This window comes from Pan paniscus, chromosome 11, assembly GCF_029289425.2.
Source record: "Pan paniscus chromosome 11, NHGRI_mPanPan1-v2.0_pri, whole genome shotgun sequence".
Lineage (NCBI taxonomy): Eukaryota > Metazoa > Chordata > Mammalia > Primates > Hominidae > Pan > Pan paniscus.
In genome coordinates, this window is record NC_073260.2 from 37,951,986 (window position 1) to 37,974,042 (window position 22,057).

Genomic DNA, 22,057 nt, shown 5'->3' on the forward strand with positions numbered 1-22,057 from the left:
CAAAGCAAAAAACAAAACAGGTTTTAATGGTTAAAACAGATGAATTAATAAGTTTATAATAACCATTAACTAAGGGAAGCCCTAGAACAAGAAATAAGGATTTTTAATTGCATGCAAAACCTAGTTACCATAAAAACTAATGCAATACCAAAATATCTCAGCTTCCTAGCATAGACTCCAGGTCTTTTCATTTCCAATTCTTGGCAGTCATAATATGTACACTTTCATATGCACCTGGTTGTGGAGGGATAAGCTCATTCACATAAGACTACAAATATCTCTCACAGGTAGGAGGGCACAAAAGAACAATATCTTCCTCCACTTTTTTGGGTCCATCTTGAAAAACAAAAAAGGCACTCCCAAAGGTTCCTTGGTAACACCTTTGTTAGGTTTCTTAATTACTAACATAATCTTTACATGTAAGGTTAATGGTCCACTCATTTCATAGATCTGGGAACCATCAGGCATTGGAACTGCCTTTAACTCACATGCCAAACAACTGGCTTTCTTAAACAATGACAAAAACTATATATTTGTTTTAAAAACATTTGGGCTTTGTTTCCTTGACAACTTATATATGCTTAATCACTGGACTTTGGCATGCAGAGCCAAACATATCATGGAACTGAAAGAACCACAATATGACATGGTGACAGAAGACTCTTTGAATCATTATTCTGTTTTCCACTATCAGCTGCTCCAGCTCCCTTATACTAATCCAACTTTGTCCCTCAGAGCACCCATGCTCTGAACCTAGGTTTAATCTCTCTGCTGAAAGATTTATTAAAGATACTTAGATAAATTACCAAGTCTTTCTCTACGATCATCAAAGAGTAAGGGAAGTCAAATGCTCATGGGCAGTTGTCCACTATTCACAGAATCTTTAGAAACTATTTGCCTGAGGCCAAGGAGAATTTGCTTTATCACTAAATCTGACCCATGTTGAGCCATACTAAAACTGCACTTGGGTACTAGTCTCAAATCAAATTGAGCTTATGTATTGCTCTACATTTATTGCATCCATGCTGTGTGCAATTTCTGATGCTGAATAAGAGAAATACGGCAATTAAAGGCTTCACCACAAGCGTCACATTCATGGGTTTCTTGGGTTTTCACCTCTGCATGGATCTTCTGATGGTTGACAAGACTGCGCTGTTGACTGAAACTTTTGTCGCACTTCTCACACTTATAAGGTTTCTCTCCTGTGTGTATTCTCTGATGCTGAATAAGACCCGAGTTCCGGCTAAAGGCCTTTCCACATTCATCACATTTATGGGGTTTATTACCTGTGTGAACACCCTGATGTCGAATAAGATTACAAAGCTGACTAAAGCTTTTTCCACACTGTCTGCACAGATAGGGTCTCTCACCAGTGTGGATTCTCTGATGTTCAATAAGAAATGAGCTCCGGCTGAAGCTTTTCCCACAGACAGTACATAGATAGGGCTTTTCACCAGTGTGGATTCTTTGATGTTGTACAAGATGAGCACTAACACTAAAAGTTTTCCCACATTCATCACATTTATAAGATTTCTCCTTAGGGTAGACTTCCTGCTGTATAACAAGACTGCAATTTGGATCAAAACTTTCCTTAGTTTCATTGTATGGATAAGTCTTCTCCCTGGTGTGAATTCTCTGATGCTGAATAAGACCTGAGCTTCTACTAAAGGCTTTTCCACATTCCTCACATTTATGGGGCTTGTCTCCTGTGTGAATTCTCTGATGACGAGTAAGGTTGCAAAGTTGACTGAAACTTTTCCCACACTCTTTGCACTGATAAGGTCTTTCACCAGTATGGATCCTCTGATGTTCAATAAGGAATGAGCTCCGACTGAAACTTTTTCCACACTCAATACAAAGAAAAGGCTTCTCGCCAGTGTGAATTTTTTGGTGTTGTATAAGGTATGTGCTTAATCGAAAGGCTTTCCCACATTCACCACATTTATGGGGTCTTTCCCCAGTGTGAATTCTTTGATGCTCAACAAGCAATGAATTTCGACTAAAGCTCTTCTTACATTTGGTACAGTGATAAGGTTTCTCACCAGTGTGAGTTCTTTGATGCTCAATAAGGTGTGATTTCCAACTGAAGGCTTTCCCACAGTCACTACATTTATGGGGTTTCTCACCTGTATGAATCCTTTGATGTTTAACAAGGCTCCTTCTCTGGCTGAAGCTCTGTTTACACTGATTACACTGATAGGGTCTTTCTCCAGTGTGGATTCTCTGATGTCTAATAAGGGTTGAGCTCACACTAAAGGTTTTTCCACAGTAATTACACTCATAGGGCCTTTCCCCAGTGTGAATTCTCTGATGTTCAATAACAAATGAACTGCGACTAAAACTTTTCCCACATTCATTGCACTGAAAAGGTTTCTCACCAGTATGGACCCTTTGATGTTGAATGAAATGGGCCTTGCGGACAAAACCCTTTCCACATTCTTCACATTTATGGCATTTCTCTTCTGAGTTTGGTCTTTTACGGATAATGTTAGTGTTTTCTCTGAACATTCTCTGTTCCTGGGTCAAAGATTCCCTTGGTATTTCCCATAGGAAGATCCCTCTTTGTTTATCTAACCTACCAACAAGTTCAAATGTTTCTCTACCCATAGGATCCTGGTCAATTTCACTTTTGATTCTTGTAACTATTACACCCTGTGGTTCCACTTCTTCCTCAATTTCTTCAATCTCTTGTTTTACAGTTGGCTCCTCATCCTTATCTCTGTTCAAAACATCTGGAATAATAAAAAGGAAATACAAAGATCAACCAAGGTCTTTGAAGCAAGGAGAAACAAAGTAAGATGGGCAAACAAAGAAACAAATAAAGTCAAGGTGGGATTAATCAGTCTATCAAGGAAAACAGGGTAGGATGAAAAAAAAACTCCACTAAGTTCAAGAAAATTAAGGATGAGAAAGCATTATTGGAATATGATCAGACGAAATAATTAACAGAAGGGACCAGATGCTAATGGCCAGGCATAGTGGCTCATGCCTGTAATCCTAGCATTTTGGGAGAATGAGGTGGGAGGATCACTTGAGCTCAGGAGTTTGAGACCAGCCTGGGCAACAGTGAGACTTCATCTCTACAAAAAAAAAAATTTTTTTTTAATTAGCCGGACATGGTGGTGCACACCTGTAGTCCCAGCTACTCAGGTAGCTGAGGTGGGAGGATTGATCACTTAAGCCCAACAGGTTAAGGCTGCCGCAAGCTGTGTTTGCGTCGCTGCACACCAGCCCTGGCAATAGAGTGAGACCTAATCTCAAAAAAATAAAAATAAAAATAAAAAAAGATGCTAAGAAGGATAAAAGACAAAGATCCAGGGGAAACAATAATTCATTCATTAACAAGCATTTACTCACTGCCCATCAAAAGCACTCCAGAAACATTGTAATCAGCCAGGATTCAGAGATAAGACATGAAGCCCCCCTGCCAAATGGAATGGATGTTAAGTAAAAAATGGGGAAAGAAAATAATATGATAAAGAAAATATTAAGTAAAAAGCAGCTCCTGTATAAAGAGACAAAATGGCTTTTAAAAACAATAATAAAGGGTTAGGTGACAGAGAGTCTATGATATCGAGATGCAGAATAAAATAAGTATTAAGAAACATGGTCAGAGTTCATGGGAGCAACAACCAAAAAGGGCAGTCTGTGGTAGCTTATGACTTTACCTACCACAAATCATACCTCAAGTACACGTGATTCTAAACTCTCTAACAATATAAGACCCAAGGTTCACCATCTTGTTCCAACTGAGAGGCTGCATGACATCTGAGAAATGAAAATCTTGCATGTGTTGAAGAAAAGACAGCACAGTGGTCTATGATATAACAGAGTGTCATATAGTACATCTAGGCCTGCTTCTGACATCTTCCTGATTTTCCATCTCTTGCTGGAATAGATATTAGATAATTCCGCTAGAAGATTCAATAATGACCACATTTATATTTGGCCCTAAACAAGCTCCTTTTTCATACATCCTCTTTTCTCTCAATTTTTTGTGGAGTCATCTTTGAATTTTCTATTTGCTTACTTCATTATTTTATTCTAAAATAACCTTTTCCTATTCCCCTAAGAAACTACTAGAAATTTTATTTCTTCTAAGGCTTTTTAGTGTCCCCTCTCAAATTTTTCAGTGGGCTGTATTTTCTTTCACATAATGAAAAAACATGAAAGAACTCCCTCAACTTTCTGTCCTCTACCTATAAAATTATCTGCCAATGGTACATAAAGATATATCTGATTCTTATGCAAAGCTAATCCATCCATCACTTACCGATCCTACTCACCTCTGGGCATTTGCTTAATTATCCCGTCTTTCCTCTTTCTTCAATACACACTCTCTATTGACACTTTCCTACCATTACATAAATATGTCCAATTTTATCTTGAACCTGAAATCCTTCTCTTTATGAAAGCCAAGCATTGAAAAAAAATCTTAACACCGAGGTTTTCTATTTCTTATGTTTTCCAAGCCCAACCTCTTCCTATTCAATCTATTCTGCAACCTGTGGCGAAATCTGGTTTCTGTTTCCAGCATCTAGAGAAACTTCTCATTAGATTACCAATGACTCAAATAAAAATAAAATGGGCATTTTTTTTTTTTTTTTTTTTTGAGACAGAGTTTCACTCTTATTGCCCAGGCTGGAGTGATCTTGGCTCACTACAACCTCCACCTCGCGGGTTCAAGCAATTCTCCTGCCTCAGCCTCCCAAGTAGCTGGGATTACAGGCACCCGCCACTGTGCCTAGCTAATTTTTTTGCGTTTTTAGTAGAGATGGGGCACCATGTTGGTCTCGAACTCTGACCTCAGGTGATCCACCCACCTCAGCTTCCCAAAGTGCTGGGATTACAGGAGTGAGCCACCATGCCTGGCCTAAAATGGGCATGTTTCAGTCCTTATGTTATTCAGCAGCATCTAACACTGTTGACCACCCCTATTTCTTGACATTATCTGTTTTTGGTTTCTACGCTACTACATTCTTTTATTTCCTTCCCTACTTCTTTGGCCTTTTCTGATAAAGTTCCCTCATTTATTTCTTTTCCTTTGTCAACTGACTTTTGTTATTGTTACCCACATTTACATCCTTACTTGTTCTGTATATACACCCTCCAGATATCTCCAGTTAAATGCCTCACAAAGGGCTCACAATTAACATGGTCATCATCATCTGCTTTCATGCCTTTCCCCACCTTTAATTATCTCTTGAAAGGCACCATCATCCATTACCCTACAGTCTCAAAGCAGCAATCATCCTGTATTTCTCCCTTCTTCTCACTGTTAATCAATCATCCAAATCCTGGATTTCTCTCTAGCACCTCTCTTTCATCCCTCACAATCATGTAGCTGCCTTATAATCTTTGGCTCCAGTCTTCAGGCTGCCAACACATTATATATGCCTTACTGATTCTAGAAGAGATCTCTATAAAACAGAATTCTACTCAAGTCATCACCTGTAGATTTAGCAGCTCCCCAGCACCTTTAAGATCGAATCAAGCTCTTTGCTATGATACAACTCTTCATGACACAGTCTCTAAGCCTCAAGTCATGTTCCTACCTACTTTATCATACTTTATGTAGGCAAATTGTTTGTGTTACAGTCTTTCATGTCTTATCTTCACATATCTCATTTACTAAATGTCCCTCAACACTGTTTACCTGGCAAACTTTTGGTTTTACTTTAAGATTCAAAGCAATCTTTAAGTTTAAAGCAACAGTTCCTCTACAAAGCCTTTACTAAGTCCACTAGACAGATTCAGGTGTTCTATTTTTTTATTACCAGCCCTCGACCATAATTCTATTATTGCTATGATTACACTGCATTTTTTAACTGTTCGTTATTTGTCTCTTCCACTAGATTGTAAATTCTTTGTGAGAAGGCAGTCTCTTCAGAATATTTGTTCAGTTATGTTAGTTGGATTAGTGGATACTGTTCTGTCAATTTCATTCAAATGAATAAGACAAAATGATCATTACTTGAAGATGATATGAATATATACCTAAAATTCCTGGAAGAAGCAAATGAAAATATAATCATAACAAGATTAAAAAGCTTGTTCTTAGTACAAAAAAAGTTAGTAAATATTATACAGAAATGATATAAATGCTTCACAATAGTAACAAAAAACATAAAACCTAGGAATAAACATAAGAAATGTGTAAGATCCATAAAAATATTCCATACAATTTTTCTGAAAGACAAAAGGATACAGTTAAACAGAGTCAACCAAATGGCTAAAGAGATTCAATATTATAAGGATCTCAATTCCTTTCAATCTATGAAACTAATCACATTCCAATCAAAAATCATATGAACCAATAAAAAAGTAAATAAATCTAAAGTTTAGAAGAAGGCAGACTAGTGAAGTACATCCTGAAAAAGATTATTAAAGAATGACTTATATTACCAGACACAAAATGTAATATATTGTTAAAGCGAATAAAACAATGACATTCACATAAAAATAAATAGGTCAACAGGATAGGCAGGTGAAAAACACAAGAGTAAGGCTTCCACACAGAGCAGCCTTGAAGTGACTATCCATTAGATCTGGGCTTGGCAATGCTTATGCAATATCTTCCCATCCTGTGGTCATGGCCAATTTTTCTACACAGATAGTTGTCTCAAAGTGGGTTTCGCCAAAGAACCTGGAATTAAAACTGAAATCGCTAGTTATTCGGAAGGTAGCTAGAATTGTAACCTATCAAACCAGAAGCCAAAAGGACAGAAGAATGTGAACATAAGGAGAAAAGACTAAATCGTCAAGGAGAAAAAAGAGATAAGACAGTGTTATAGACTGAATGTTTGTGTTCCCACCAAATATTCATACGCTGAAGCCCTAATCCACAATGTGATGATATTTGGAGGCGGGGCCTTTGGGAAGTAATTAAATTTAGATGAGGTCATGAAGGTGGGGCCCCCATGATGGGATTAGTGTTCTTATAAAAAGAGGAACAAAGACCAGAACGTTTGCTCTATCTCTCTCCCCTTCTGCCATGTGAAGACACAGTAATAAGGTGGCAATCTGCAAGTCATTGCGGAAAGAGTCATTAAAATTGAAGATGTCAAAGATCTGAGAAATTAAGCTATCAACTGTATCATCGATGTAGCTATTAAAGTTTTTTTAAAAATAAGCTTGAAAAGGAAAAGTATGAATGAAAAGCCAAAACTATAAAGCTAGACAAGAGTTGCATTATGAAAAGCAGTTAAGATGATGTAGAAGAGAATACTGCATTGCAACAGTAGAATAATAGTGATCTCTCATCAAGGGAGCTCTCACCAAAGGGATGGAGATAGGGTTTATTGAGGAGGATGAAAAGACTGTGGGAGGAGAAATGAAGAATATGGAAAGCTGTATTTAAGCTGAAATAAAGAAGACAGCCTACAAGTAGAAGATCATCTGTGGGCACACTGTCACACCTTGTCCATATGGTATTTACATGCTGCAGTTCTAGGAGAAGGCAGGGCCAGGCACTTACTTGGTTCTATCAACCAGAATACCATATGTATGGATAAGCTGGCAGTGACTGAGAGACAACATGGTATATTAAAACACACACACACACACACACACACACACATATCAGCAGCTGATATGGCTGAAGACTAAAGTGGTGTGCAGGAAAAAACAGGTGAGGCAAGAAAGATAGGCAGAGGCTATACTTGGAAGGTCCTATATGATAAGAAATTAAGATTTTTATCATTTAAGCTATCAGGAACCATCAGAAGTTTTACACAATTAACTAATACAAAATCACTTTGGTGGCAGTAGAGAGAATATATTTTAAAAAAGGAGACTAGTGGCAAGGGGGTAGTTTAGGGGTTAATGTAATAATCCAGTTAAGAGATACTGAGTCTTAACTGTACTTACTCAGTCATATAAATATTTAAGAAGCATATAATATAGGCCTGGCTCTGTGCTAAGTGCTGGAGAAATCAAATGCAACAGGTATATCTACCATCCTCACAGTAATCAGTGAGGTTAGAAAAGTAACATATATAGAATGATTGTAGTATAGTATGATAAATTCAATAGCAGGAGTATATACAAGGTAAAACAAAGAAAGGAGTGCTTAGCTCTGGTAAAACAAAGAAAGAGAAGGCCCTTGATTTTAATGGATTGAAACTTGCCAGGTTTGAATTACTCATGTGGTCTTCAAAAGATGACTAGGAATTGGAAACTCAACAGAGAAGATGATGACAACAATAGAAGTCAACATTTATATTGTTCTTAACTACATGTTAGTGTGTCAAGTGTTTTACATACATTAATTCAGTCAGTGCTCACAATAACCCTATGAGGTAGGTGCTATTATTATTTCCATTTTATAAAAAAATAAACTGAGGCAAAGAGAGATTAAATCACTATACTCACCAGGCTAAGTAAGTGGTGGAACAAGGATTTAAACCTAGGCAGTTAGGCTCCACATTACCTTTCTTAGGTGGAAATAAAGATTTGGGCCACGCACGGTGGCTCACGCCTGTAATCCCAGCACTTTGGGAGGCCAAGGTGGGCGGATCACCTGAGATCAGGAGTTCAAGACCAGCCCGGCCAACACAGTGAATCCCCTTCTCTACTAAAAATACAAAAATTAGCTGGGTGTGGCGGTGCACGCCTGTTTGTCTCGGCTACTCAGGAGGCTGAGGCAGGAGAATCTCTTGAACCCAGGAGGTGGAGGCTGCAGTGAGCTGAGATTGCACCACTGCACTCCAGCCTGGGCAACAGAATGAGGCTATGACTTGAAAAAAAAAATGGGACTTATTTTCACAGAGCGGTAGCTGATGACCTGAGTGTAGGTAAGGTCCCCCAAGGAAAGAGTACAGACTGAGGGGAAGTCTGAGAATGCAAGCCAATGGAGGGAAACAATAAAGAGTTTCACATATTCATAGAGAGGTAGACTAAAATAAGGTCCCAAAAGAGTCTACTGCATTTGACAATGACGTGTTACAGATCACTGTTAAACAATTTAAAGGGAGTATTAGAGGCAAGACAAAGGGGCTCAGACACAAGGGGAGGTAAAGAAATACAGAACACACATTAACTACTCTTACAAAATCTTGACTATGAAGAGAACAAGTAGTAAATTATAGGCAGCAGCAAGAGGGAGAGTCTGACTCATAGGAGGGATTTTTTCTTTTTTCCTCTCTTTTCTCCTATTGAAGAGTTATGAACATACCAATCATCAGAATAAGGGTACCAAGGGAGAAGAAATAGTGACTGAAACTATAAGGGAAAAAAGAATGACTGATTAGTTTCTGGAAAGGTGAGAAGATGAGAGCAGCTTTAAGTGTGTAGATAAGAGGCAGAGAAGTTGAGAGTTCATGATTATTGGCCTTTATTTTCTCTGAGAAACAGAAGGTGAGCTTCACTACTTAATGATGGATAAGCTTTTGGAATAGTCACTGAAAAGAACAGGGCAGTGAGCATATCAGTGACAAAAAATATTGCTAAGATATAAAAACCCAGTGGAGAGTAGAAGAAAAAGGCCATACTTATATACAGGATATCAATCTTTCTGGTTAGAGAATTTCTCCTGCTATGTTTAGCAATTTGGGTAGGAAAGAGGGAAAGGTGCATTTTATAACAAATACAGGATTTGAAGTTTGCAGAATGGGTAGAGAATAATGACAAGTTAGCAAGAGAGCTTGCTGGTGATTAGATGGGGATACAAGCCCAGAAAGGTTGGACACCTTAGTGAAAAAACAGAGACGTCAAGGGACAGGAAACATCGTTAATAATGAATGGGTTTAGGTGGAAAGGAGTAGGAAAGATAGAGAAGTTGTAGTAAGCTCCACAAGGGAAGAAAGCCTGTCTGTTTTGGTTACCCTCGTCTAGTCACAGTCAATAAACTTCCATTGCCGAATAACTGGTCAGAGAATAGGGTATTGGGATTTACGATTTGCCTGTTATGACAAAACTGGTATGATCAATGATGTAAGGTGCTGAGTAAAAGTGGAAAGCAGGGTCCCTGAAGTAAGATCCACTGAGGCTGAAGTATTAACTGGGTCATCCATGGCACGAGTTAAAATAGACTATGAAACATGTGACAAAGTTATGTGTGAAGGACCAAACTAAAAGTTGACAGATAGTGAAAAGGAATTGAGTGGAAAAAGCAAGACTGCTGAGACCTCAAAGAAGGAGAGATTTTGTTTGAAGGTGGAAAACTAATGCTTTGGGGACAGCATTTAAAAGCTGAGTGAACAATAACTTCCCCCTTCCAACACGAGACAAAGGATGGGGAAGGAGGAGGATGTGGGAGAATAAGCAGCCCCCACTTGAAAAACTGCCAGAGAAACGTTGTCCTTGGGATAGTGCCAGGTTTCAGTTAAGGCCAGGAGGGAAGGAACATTATGTGAAGACGAACAGGGGCTCCAGAACGCAGAGTGAAAAGGGGTGGGAGGAAAGCTGTGGGAGGATGAGCCAGGACGGAAAGTACAGAACAATATGGGAATGAGATTATGAAGACAGGATGCCCGAAAGGCTTGCAGTTTGGTCACCTCAAGGAAGCTAGGGATGAGAGTTATGGAAACAATTAATGGCTAAAAGGTTTGAATCAGAACTTTGGAACAAAGCAGTTTTGGTACTGGTTTCCGTCCAAATGTTCTGTTAGTCTGATTTCTCTCTACCTTCTTAGATATTTTAATTAGAGAAACAGCAGATTCTTACCCAGTGAGACCAGGTTTCCATAATTCTCCATCATGACATCTTTATACAGGCTTCTCTGAGCTGGGTCCAGATAATCCCACTCCTCCTGGGTAAAAAACACAGCCACATCCTCAAATGTCAGCAACCCCTGAAATAGTATGATTTCTGTAGTCAGTTCCTGTTGTCTCAAGGACAATTCTACCACTAAAAGTGACAGAGGCAATCACTTATTGTGGCCAAGTAGGCTAGGAGGAACATGATAACTGAAAGTTCCATATGTTGCCCAATTCTGGGAACGAACTGTAACTGACAGACATCTCAGACTAGAAAGGACCTACGGATAAGGCTTTTCTGATTTATTATGCCCTGAGAGTTTAATTTTAGTAAACTGCCCCAAGGCCTCTCCAAGCTTCCCTCACCTCACTGCCTACTTCAATTTTCCATTTGCACTGGCTTGTGACTCTATTCAATTCAATTCCTTGAGGTTCTCTAAGCGTGTACCTTGGGGTCCAGGCACAGTGCCAGGAACAGAAGACACAAGGGAAGGTCAAAAATGGTGCTTCACCTGGAGAACTCACAAATGAGAGAGCTAGTCTGGAGCATTACTTATTTTCTCAGGCCGATTTATCAAGTCTCTCTAGAAAAAGAAAAAAAAAAAAAGGGAGCCAGTGGGCAGTTTGTTCGCGAACCGCACCCCAATGCACTAGTGGGGAGTTCCTTGCAAGGCGCTGGCCCTAAAGAGGCGGTCAGGAGGTTGGTGGGGGGCGTGGGGGAGAAAGCGGTGGTGCGGCCTAGCGGGGGTAGTGGCGAGACAACCGGGATCCCCTGGGGGGTGCTTACTTACCTTCGACTCCGGCGGGGGGCTCGGGGAAGCCATCTCCCAGGCAGAGAATAGGGGCAGGAATTGGGGGCGGCCTCACGGAAAGGAGCCTCTGGTGAGGCCTACCCGGCTGCTGGAAATTAGGCTCGACGAATACGAGGATCCCTGGCTGGGTCTGGCCAGTGCCTGCCTCGGCCCCCAGACGGTCACGACCCCAACAGCATATCAGACGCGATCCCTGGCTGTCCCCCAACCCCGAACCCCAACCCCTACTCCTGCCTGGTTACGCAGCCTTTCGGGCCTCGCTAGAGCCTCCTCCCCGCTGCCAGTTCCTCCTCCTTTCAGCCAAGTAACGCTATGACCGCCCGCCCCCGGACCAGAAGGCGTCACCCAGATTCTTCCCGAGGCCCCCTCAACTACAACTCCCGTCATGCTCGGAAAGAGCGCCGCGGTCCAGACGCCGCCAGCAACAGCTACTGGACTACATTTCCCAGCGTGCAAAGGGCGAGGGAGCCTTACAGGAAAAAGAAAGCTCTTGCCACTGGGATTGTATCCGATTGGCTGGTCTGGGCGCGTCACTGCTGGCTGAACGCTGCGCTCAGGCCCGTGGATCTCATCGAAGATGGCGGCGCGATCTGTGTCGGGCATTACCAGAAGAGCCTTCATGTGGACAGTCTCAGGGACACCACGTAGAGAATTTTGGTCTCGATTCAGGTAAAGCTTTATGGTGGACGGTGGGTCATGTTCAAGGAAAGTTAAGGAGGATTAGGGACGAATTCAAAAGAGAGTGTTACGCCATCGTGGTCCCGCGCCTGATCAGAGCAAGGACAAGGAGGTCCGGTTAGGGTCCCGAGTTGAGAAGCACTCATTGAGTGGTGGGACCCAGTCTCTTCCACTCTCGGCCTTAGTTTTCTCATCTTATAACGGAAATACCACCCCCTTTCCTTTTCACTTCACTCATTCATTTATTTATTAAGCAAGCAGGATTAACCTCGTGTGCGAGACACCGAGTGTGTTGTCTGCAAACACATGAAAGCGCTTGGTAAACTAAACTCATTTGCCGGCTGTGTTTCTTCACAAGCAAGGTTCAGTAATGAAGTACTGCCTCCTCATTTTGTTTGTTCATTCATTCAGTCATTCAACAGATTTCTTAGGGCCAGCATTACTCTAAGCGCCTAGGATACAGCAGGAAAAACAAAATCCATTCTCATCCTCGAGGTACTCCAACATATGAGGAAACAGGCCCACAGGAGGGAAGTGATTTTCCCAAAGTCACAAAGCAAGTTAATTGCAAAGCTGGATCTAGAACATATGTCTCCTAACTCCCCATCTACTCTTTTTCTGCTGCACGGCTGCACCATGTGTAATTGTTTGAAGGTAAATCTAATTTGACTTAGATAGTGTTTAGGAAATCAAAACGTATGGTAGGAACCCTAGGGAGCAATGTATGCTCTCTTAGGTTTCAAACAAAAACCACTACAATTAGGAAAGATCTTTTTCATCAGTTCAGATATTAGCTTTCCCTCTTCTTTGGTCAATGTTTGTTATTACCTCTCAAATCTCTTCCAAGTTTGTTTTATTCATTCACTCAACAAATATTTTTTAGGCTGTTTACTATATGCCAGGCTATATCTTAGGTGTTGTAAGAATACAGTGGTTACTAAAACAGACCAAATTTTTGTTCTCGTAGGGCGTATGTTCTAATGGAGGAAGAAATGAACAAATGTGTAATGTAATTTCAGAAAGTGGTAAATTATGAAGAAAACTAGAGGAAATAATAGATTACTGAGAATGATGATTATATTTTCTTTACTATTTTAAAATTTTTATATATTTAAGATATACAACTTGATGTTGATTATTAGTCAAGCTAATTATCATATTCATCTCTTCACATACTTTCTGTTTTGTTTTGTTTTAGAGAAAGGAGTTCTCACTATGTTGCACAGGCTGGTCTTGAACTCCTGGGCTCAAGTAATTTTCCCGCCTTGGCCTCCCAAATTGCTGGGATTCCAGGGGTGAGCCACCACACCTGGCCAGTTAGAATTTTTGTGTGTGTGGTGAAAACACTTAAGATTTACTCTCAGAAGATTTCAAGTACACAGTACAGTATTATTAATGATCGTCACCATGGTGTACATTAGATCTCTGGAACTTATTCATTCTACATAATTTAAATTTTACCTTTGTCCAACATCTGTTCATTTCCGCCACCCCTGGTAGCCACCATCCTACTCTCTGTTTCTATGAATTTGACTTTTTTTTTGTTTGTGTTGGAGATGGAGTCTCACTCTGTCTCCAGGCTGGAGTGCAGTGGCGCTATCTCGTCTCACTGCAACCTCTGCCTCCCAGGTTTAAGCGATTCTCCTGCCTCAGCCTCCCGAGTAGCTGGGACTACAGGTGCCCGCCACCACACCTGGCTAATTTTTGTATTTTTAGTAGAGACAGGGTTTCTCCATGTTGGCCAGCATGGTCTCGATCTCTTGACCTCATGATCCACCTACCTCAGCCTCCCAAAGTGCTGGGATTACAGGCGTGAGCCACTAAACCCGGCCTAATTTGACTTTTTAGATACTACATATAAGTGAGATCATGTGGTATTACTCTGTCTGGCTTATTTCTCTTAGCATAATATTTTCCAGGTTCATCCATGTGTTACAAATATCCTTTTTTAAGGCTGAATAAAATGCCATTTTATGTGTGTGTATATATGCAAGCACATAATATATACATATATTCATACATAGGTACACATATACATATAGACACACTTATGGCATTTTATTCAGCCTTAAATATTGTGTGTGTATGTGTGTGTATACATGTATACATTTACATGTATACACACATGCTGCAATGAAGATGAGAGTGCAGATGTCTCTTTGAGATACCGCTTTCATTTCCTTTGGATATATACCGAGTAGTAAGATTGCTAGATCTTAGGATAGTTAGGATAGTTCTGTTTACAACTTTTGAGGAAGCTTAATACTGTTTTTTATAATGGCTATGCCAATATTCATTCCCACCAGCAGCATATAAGGGTGCCGTTTTTTCCATGTCCCCACCACACTTGTCTTTTTGGTAATGACCATCCTAATGGGTATGAGGTGATGTTTATTTGTAATTTTTTTTTAATGTTTATGGATGCATAATAGTTGTAGATATTTATGGGGTACATGTGATATTTTGATGCAAGCATACAATGTGTAATAGCCAAATCTGAATAGTTGACGTATCCATCACGTTATTTATCTCTTTTTTTGGGAACATTCTAAATCTTTACTTCTAGCTATTTTGAAATGTAAATAAATTACTACTAACTGTAGTCACCCAATTGTGAAATCAAACACTAGAACTTACTCTTTTTAGCTGTAGTCCTCTTCTCTAACTGTATTACTCCTTTTAACTGTATTTCTAACCAATTTGTCTTCATACCTTACCTCCTCACTACCCTTCCCAGCCTCTGGTAACCATCAATTTATTACTACCTCCATGAGGTCATTTTTTTTTTTGGTTCACACATAGGAGCGAGAACATGCGATATCTGTCTTTCTGCACCTGGCTTATTTCACTAAAGGGTGTCCTCCAATTTCATCCATGTTACTGCAAATGACAGGATCTCAACCTTTTTTAATGGCTGAATAATATTCCATTGAGTATATGTACGGTTTTTTTAATATCCATTCATCCATTGGTAGAAACTTAGTTTGATTCCATATCTTGGCTATTGTGAATAGTGCTGTAATAAACATGGAGTACAGATATCTCTGTTAGACTGATTAACTTTCTTTTGGACGTATACCCAGCAGTGGGATTGCCGGATCATATGGTAATTTTATTTTTAATTTCTTTGGAAAATTTCCATACTTTTCTCCATAGCAGTTGTACTAATTTACATTCCCACCAACAGTGTACTAGTATTCCGCTTTCTTTACATCCTTGCCAGCATTTGTTATTTTTTGTCTTTTAAATAATAGTCATTTTAACTCAGGTGAGATGATACCTCATTGTGTTATTGAGTTGCATTTCCCTGATGATTAGAGATCATTTTTTTAATATACCTGTTGGTCATTGTATATCTTCTTTGAGAAATATGTATTCAGATCTTTTGCTATTTTTAAATCAGGTTTTTTTTGTTGTTGTTACTGAGTTGTTTGGGTTCCTTGTATATTCTGGTTATTAATCCCTTGTTGGATAGTTTGCCAATTTTTCTCCTATTCTCTAGGTTGCCTGTTCACTTTGTTTATTGTTGCCTTTGCTATTCAGAAGCTTTTTAGTTTGATATAATCCCATTTGTCGATTTTTGTTCTTGTTGCCTGTGCTTTTGAGGTCTTAACTCAAAAGGTCATTGCGCAGACCAAAGTCCTGAAGCATCTCCCCAATGTTTTCTTCTACACAGAAGCTTTTTAGTTTAGTGTAATCCCATTTGTCTATTTTTGTTCTTATTGCCTGTGCTTTTGAGGTCTTACTCAAGAGGTCGTTGCCCAGACCAATGTCCTGAAGCATCTCCCCAATGTTTTCTTCTAGTAGGGTTATAATTTTGTAACTGCCCAGCGGGTTCACTTTGCCTAGACAGAGCTGATGTATCAAGGCAGAGGAATTGCAATGGAGAAAGAGTAATTCACGCAGAGTCAGCTGTGAGGATACTGGAGTTTTATTATTAGTCAAATCTGTCTCCCCGAAAACTTGGGAATCGGAGGTTTTAAAGATAATTTGGCAGGTAGGGGCCCAGGAAATGGGGAGTGTTGATTGGTTGGGTTAGAAATGAAATCATAGGGGGTCTAAGTGAGTTCTTGCCAACTTATGATCCTGGGTGGGATCACAGAACTGATTGAGCCAGATTACCGGCTTTGGTGGTGTAAGCTAATCCATTGAGTGCAGGGTCTGCAAAATATCTCAAGCACTGACCTTGAATTTTACAATAGCAGTGTTATCCCAGGAGCAATTTGGGGAGGATCAGACTCTTGCAGCCGGAGTCTGAATGACCCCTAACCATAATTTCTAATCTTGTAGCTAATTTGTTAGTCCTACAAAAGCAAACTGGTTTCCAGGCAAGAAGGAGGTCTTTTCAGAAAAAGGCTATTATCAATTTTGTTTCAGAGTCAAACCGTAAACTCATTTCCTTCCCAAGGTTAGTTTGGCCTATGCCCAGGAATGAACAAGGACAGCTTAAAGGTTAGAAGCAAGGTGGGGTCAGTTAGGTGTGGTCTTTTTTTTTTTTTTTTTTTTTTTTTTTTGCTTAGCATTACTTTGGCTATTCAAGGCATTTTGTGGTTTCATACGAATTTTAGGATTTTTTTTTCTATTTCTGTGAAGAACGTCATTGGTATTTTGATAAAGATTACATTGACAGTATATCGCTTTGGGTAGCATAAGCATTTCAACAACATCAATTCTCCCAATCCATGAACGTGGGATATCTCCATTTTTTGTGTGTCCCCTTCAATTTTTTTCATCAGTGTTTTACAGTTTTTATTGTAGAGACCTTTTACTTCTTTGTTGAAGTTTATTCCTAGATTTTGTGTGTGTGTGGCTATTGTTAATGGAATTGATTTCTTTTTCAGATTGTTTACTATTGGCATATGGAAATGCTACTGATTTTGTATGTTGATTTTTGTATTCTGAAACTTTACTGAATTTATAATTTCTAAGAGTTTTTTGGTGGATATTTAGGTTTTTCTAAATACAAGATCATATATCAACAAGATATATAAGATCATATATCTTACATATGATATGTAAGATCATATATCTTACATATGATATGTAAGATCATATATCTTACATATGATATGTAAGATCATATATCTTACATATGATATGTAAGATCATATATCTTACATATGATATGTAAGATCATATATCTTACATATGATATGTAAGATCATATATCTTACATATGATATGTAAGATCATATATCTTACATATGATATGTAAGATCATATATCTTACATATGATATGTAAGATCATATATCTTACATATGATATGTAAGATCATATATCTTACATATGATATGTAAGATCATATATCTTACATATGATATGTAAGATCATATATCTTACATATGATATGTAAGATCATATATCTTACATATCATATGTAAGATCATATATCTTACATATCATATGTAAGATCATATATCTTACATATCATATGTAAGATCATATATCTTACATATCATATGTAAGATCATATATCTTACATATCATATGTAAGATCATATATCTTACATATCATATGTAAGATCATATATCTTACATATCATATGTAAGATCATATATCTTACATATCATATGTAAGATCATATATCTTACATATCATATGTAAGATCATATATCTTACATATCATATGTAAGATCATATATCTTACATATCATATGTAAGATCATATATCTTACATATCATATGTAAGATCATATATCTTACATATCATATGTAAGATCATATATCTTACATATCATATGTAAGATCATATATCTTACATATCATATGTAAGATCATATATCTTACATATCATATGTAAGATCATATATCTTACATATCATATGTAAGATCATATATCTTACATATCATATGTAAGATCATATATCTTACATCATATGTAAGATCATATATCTTACATATCATATGTAAGATCATATATCTTACATATCATATGTAAGATCATATATCTTACATATCATATGTAAGATCATATATCTTACATATCATATGTAAGATCATATATCTTACATATCATATGTAAGATCATATATCTTACATATCATATGTAAGATCATATATCTTACATATCATATGTAAGATCATATATCTTACATATCATATGTAAGATCATATATCTTACATATCATATGTAAGATCATATATCTTACATATCATATGTAAGATCATATATCTTACATATCATATGTAAGATCATATATCTTACATATCATATGTAAGATCATATATCTTACATATCATATGTAAGATCATATATCTTACATATCATATGTAAGATCATATATCTTACATATCATATGTAAGATCATATATCTTACATATCATATGTAAGATCATATATCTTACATATCATATGTAAGATCATATATCTTACATATCATATGTAAGATCATATATCAAATAAGGACAATTTGACTTCTTTTCAATTTTGATGTACTTTATTTCTTTCTGTCTAATTGCTGTGGCTAGGACTTCAAGTTCTGTGTTGAATACAAGTGATGAAAGTGAGCATCCTTGTCTTGTTCAAGATCTTAGAGGAAAGGCTTTGAGTTTTTTCCCATTCAATGATGCTAGCTTGTTTTGTGTCCTTGTTTGGTGGGTTTGTCATGCATGACCTTTATTATGTTGAGGTATGTTCCTTCAGTATCCAGTTTATTGGGAGTTTTTATCATGAAAGGATGTTGAAATGTATGAAATGCTTTTTCAGCATCTATTGAAATAATCACATGATTCTTGTTCTTGATTCTATCAATGTGATTATCGAATTTGTTGATTTGCAAATGTTGAACCATTCTTGCATTCTGGGATGAATCCCACTTGATCATGGTGAATGATCATTTTAATGTGTGGTTTAATTCTGCTTGCTAATGTTTTGTTGAGGGTTTTTGCATCTGTGCTCATCAGGAATATTGAACTGTAGTTTTCCTTTTTTATTTTGTGTTTGTCTGATTTTGGTATCAGGGTAATGCTGGTCTTGTAGAATGTGTTTTCCTTTTTTATTTTGTCTTTGTCTGGTTTTGGCCTCAGGGTAATGCTGGCCTTGTAGAGTGTGTTTGGAAGTATTCTCTCCTCTTCAGTGTTTTGGAATAGCTGTGGTAGAATTCGTATTGAGTGGCATTAGTTCTTCTTTAAATGCTTGGTAGAGTTCAGTAGTGAAGCCATCAGGTCTTAAGCTTTTCTTTGATGGGAGACTTTTATTACAGCCTCTTTCTCATTATTTCTGTTTGGGTTTTCTTTTTCTTTGTGATTCAATCCTGGTAAGTTGTCTGTGTCTAGGAATTAATCCATCTCTTCTAGGTTTTCCAATCTATTGACTTATAGTTGCTTGGAACAATCTCTAATTAGCCTTTAAATTTTTGTGGTATCAGTGTAATATCTCCTTTTTTGCCTCTGATTTTATGTATTTGTGTCTTCTCTGTTTTTTTTAGTCTAGCTAAAGGTTTGTTGATTTTAACTTTTCAATAAACCAACTTTTTAATTCATTGATCTTTTTATTGCTTTTTTAGTCTATTTTATTTATTTCTACACTGATCTTATTTCTTCTACTAATTTTGGGTTTGGTTTGTCTTTTTCTAATTTAAGGTGCATCTTTAGATTGTTTATATGAAGTTTTTCTTTTTTCATGTAGATGTTTATTACTATAAGCTTCCCTCTTACTACTGCTTCTGCTGTATCGCATAGGTTTTGATGTGTTGTGTTTTCATTTTTATTGCTTCAAGACGTTTTAAAATTTCCTTCCTAATTTCATCATTGACTCATTGGTCATTTGGGAGCATGTTATTTTTTATGTAGTTGTATAGTTTCCAGAGTTCTTGTTATTGATTTCTAGTTATATTTCATTGTTGTTAGAAAAGTCCTTGATATGATTTTGAGTTTTATGAATTTGTTAAAACTTGTTTTGTGTTCTATGATACAATCTACCCTGGAGAATGTACCATGTACTCATGAGAAGAATATGTATTCTGCAGCAGTTGGGTGAAATGTTCTCTAAGTGTCAAGTCCATTTGGTGTAGAATGTAATTCCAGTCTTTCTTTGTTGATTTTGTCTGGATGATCTGTCTGTTATTGAGAGTGGGTGTTGAAATCCACAACTATTAATGTATTGTAGTCTATCTCTTCCTTTAGATCTATTAATATTTGTGTTATGTGTTTAGGTTCTCCAATATTGGTTGCATATATATTTATAATTGTTATATGCTTTTGCTGAATTGACCTCATTATGATTATGTAATGACCTTCTTTATCTCTTTTACAGTTTTTGACTTGAAATTTATTTTATCTGATATAAGTATAGCTACTCCTGTTCTTTTTGGTTTCTGTTTGCATAGAATATCTTTTTCCATCTCTTCACTTTCTGTGAAGTAGAATGTAAGTAAAATTAAAAGTCAGGTAGGATGTGATACACTCTGAGAGCAGTATAAACTGCTGAAGAGATCACATGAAATCACAATTATATTTGATTCTGGAAATTAGGTAAAGCATCTTGGAAGAGAACAATTTTATCCTAAGACTTACAGAATAAGCAAGATTTCCACAGGTGAAGATAAAAGACAGGCATTTTAAGATATGACTTGAGCCAACACATTGTGTCAGGAAAGTGGGAGTGTGCTTGGGACACAGGATATAGAGTATCACATGGAGTATATGTAGGTAATCAGTGAAAGGTAAGACCAGAAAGGTAGATTGGGGTGGGGTCTTGGAGGATGGGGAATCCCAGACAATGATTTACCTTACTTCTTCACCCATTCTTAGGAATTCTTACAGTATGTAAAATATGTACTTAGTTTTTTTCTGTCTCTCCCATCTCAGTTCAACCATGAACGTTCTAAGGGCAGGGGCCTACCATATTCTTTCCTACTCTCAGTGGTCCCCAGCGGTAATCAGCATGCCATTGTTGATTTTGATTGGTATGCAAGATTTGGTCTGGTGTTTGTCAACTTCATTAATGGATTTGTGTGTTTGTTTTTGATCATTCCAGAAAAGAGAAAGAGCCAGTGGTTGTTGAGACAGTAGAAGAGAAAAAGGAACCTATCCTAGTGTGTCCACCTTTACGAAGCCGAGCATACACACCACCTGAAGATCTCCAGAGTCGTTTGGAATCTTACGTTAAAGAAGTTTTTGGTTCATCTCTTCCTAGTAATTGGCAAGACATCTCCCTGGAAGATAGTCATCTAAAGTTCAATCTTTTGGCTCATTTAGCTGATGACTTGGGTCATGTAGTCCCTAACTCCAGACTCCACCAGATGTGCAGGGTTAGAGATGTTCTTGATTTCTATAATGTCTCTATTCAAGATAGATCTAAATTTGATGAACTCAGTGCCAGTAATTTGCCCCCCAATTTGAAAATCACTTGGAATTACTAAGCAATTTGGAAGAGAAACACATTGAAGTCACTGTTTTTCCCTGAGCAAGGGGGCTGCTCATTAGACCTTTTGATACTTTACCATGTGAAATACTACCAGAACTGTTCTCTAAACCCACTTTTTCTGTAGAGGAATGTATCATCTCTTTTTTTTTTTTCATATTACAAATGGACAAATAACGGACTTTCTATTTTCATATTTGCTGAAACCATTTTTTAAATGAAATTAGGTCATTATTTATGAAAAGTTTTGAGAGGGCACTGTCGTTAACTTGGGTTTAAGACAGGAGGACATTGCAAGTTCACACCCTTCATAAGCATAAAGTAGTTGCAAGAAAGTATTTTCATCCTGTTAGGATTCATATCTAAGATAGAGTTATGCATTGCACATACACAAATAAACTTTTATTAGATAGATACCTATAAAAGAAACATAAAAGTATGTTGTGTATTACTGACAGTTCTAGATTAATTTCTTTTAGAATTAAAGTAGATTTGTTAAAGTG

The 22,057-nt window shown here is 37.6% G+C and overlaps 2 protein-coding genes across 10 annotated transcripts; one reads left to right on the forward strand and one right to left on the reverse strand.

Moving 5' to 3' along the window:
* ZNF189 (zinc finger protein 189) lies at nucleotides 1-11,950 on the reverse strand. 9 transcript variants are annotated; one of them, XM_034967894.3, is made up of 4 exons: nucleotides 11,489-11,871; nucleotides 11,146-11,281; nucleotides 10,666-10,747; nucleotides 1-2,732 (listed from the first exon to the last, which is right to left on the reverse strand). In XM_034967894.3, exons 3-4 carry the CDS (start codon nucleotides 10,697-10,699, stop codon nucleotides 1,012-1,014), a joined length of 1,755 nt encoding a protein of 584 aa, XP_034823785.1. In that variant the 5' UTR covers nucleotides 10,700-10,747; nucleotides 11,146-11,281; nucleotides 11,489-11,871; the 3' UTR covers nucleotides 1-1,011. The 9 variants fall into 9 exon arrangements, with proteins under 9 accessions (XP_034823785.1, XP_003820698.1, XP_014201702.1 ...); XM_003820650.5 differs by having other exon boundaries at nucleotides 10,666-10,750; XM_014346216.4 differs by having other exon boundaries at nucleotides 10,666-10,792.
* Nucleotides 11,951-12,012: 62 nt separating this feature from the next.
* MRPL50 (mitochondrial ribosomal protein L50) lies at nucleotides 12,013-22,057 on the forward strand. Its single transcript, XM_003820651.5, has 2 exons — nucleotides 12,013-12,178; nucleotides 21,168-22,057. The coding sequence occupies exons 1-2, from the start codon at nucleotides 12,087-12,089 to the stop codon at nucleotides 21,550-21,552; spliced, it is 477 nt and encodes a 158-aa protein (XP_003820699.2). The 5' UTR covers nucleotides 12,013-12,086; the 3' UTR covers nucleotides 21,553-22,057.

What these genes read in the sequence shown, in the direction of transcription:
- ZNF189 (XM_003820648.4), bottom strand. Translation starts at nt 11,521, where the DNA reads ATGGCTTCCCCGAGCCCCCCGCCGGAGTCGAAG. An exon ending in GCCCCCCGCCGGAGTCGAAG is followed by an intron (nt 10,793 to 11,488) that starts GTAAGTAAGCAC and finishes ATACTATTTCAG; the next exon opens with GGGTTGCTGACATTTGAGGA. An exon ending in TGGAAACCTGGTCTCACTGG is followed by an intron (nt 2,733 to 10,665) that starts GTAAGAATCTGC and finishes TTATTATTCCAG; the next exon opens with ATGTTTTGAACAGAGATAAG.
- MRPL50 (XM_003820651.5), top strand. Translation starts at nt 12,087, where the DNA reads ATGGCGGCGCGATCTGTGTCGGGCATTACCAGAAGAGCCTTCATGTGG. An exon ending in GAATTTTGGTCTCGATTCAG is followed by an intron (nt 12,179 to 21,167) that starts GTAAAGCTTTAT and finishes TGATCATTCCAG; the next exon opens with AAAAGAGAAAGAGCCAGTGG.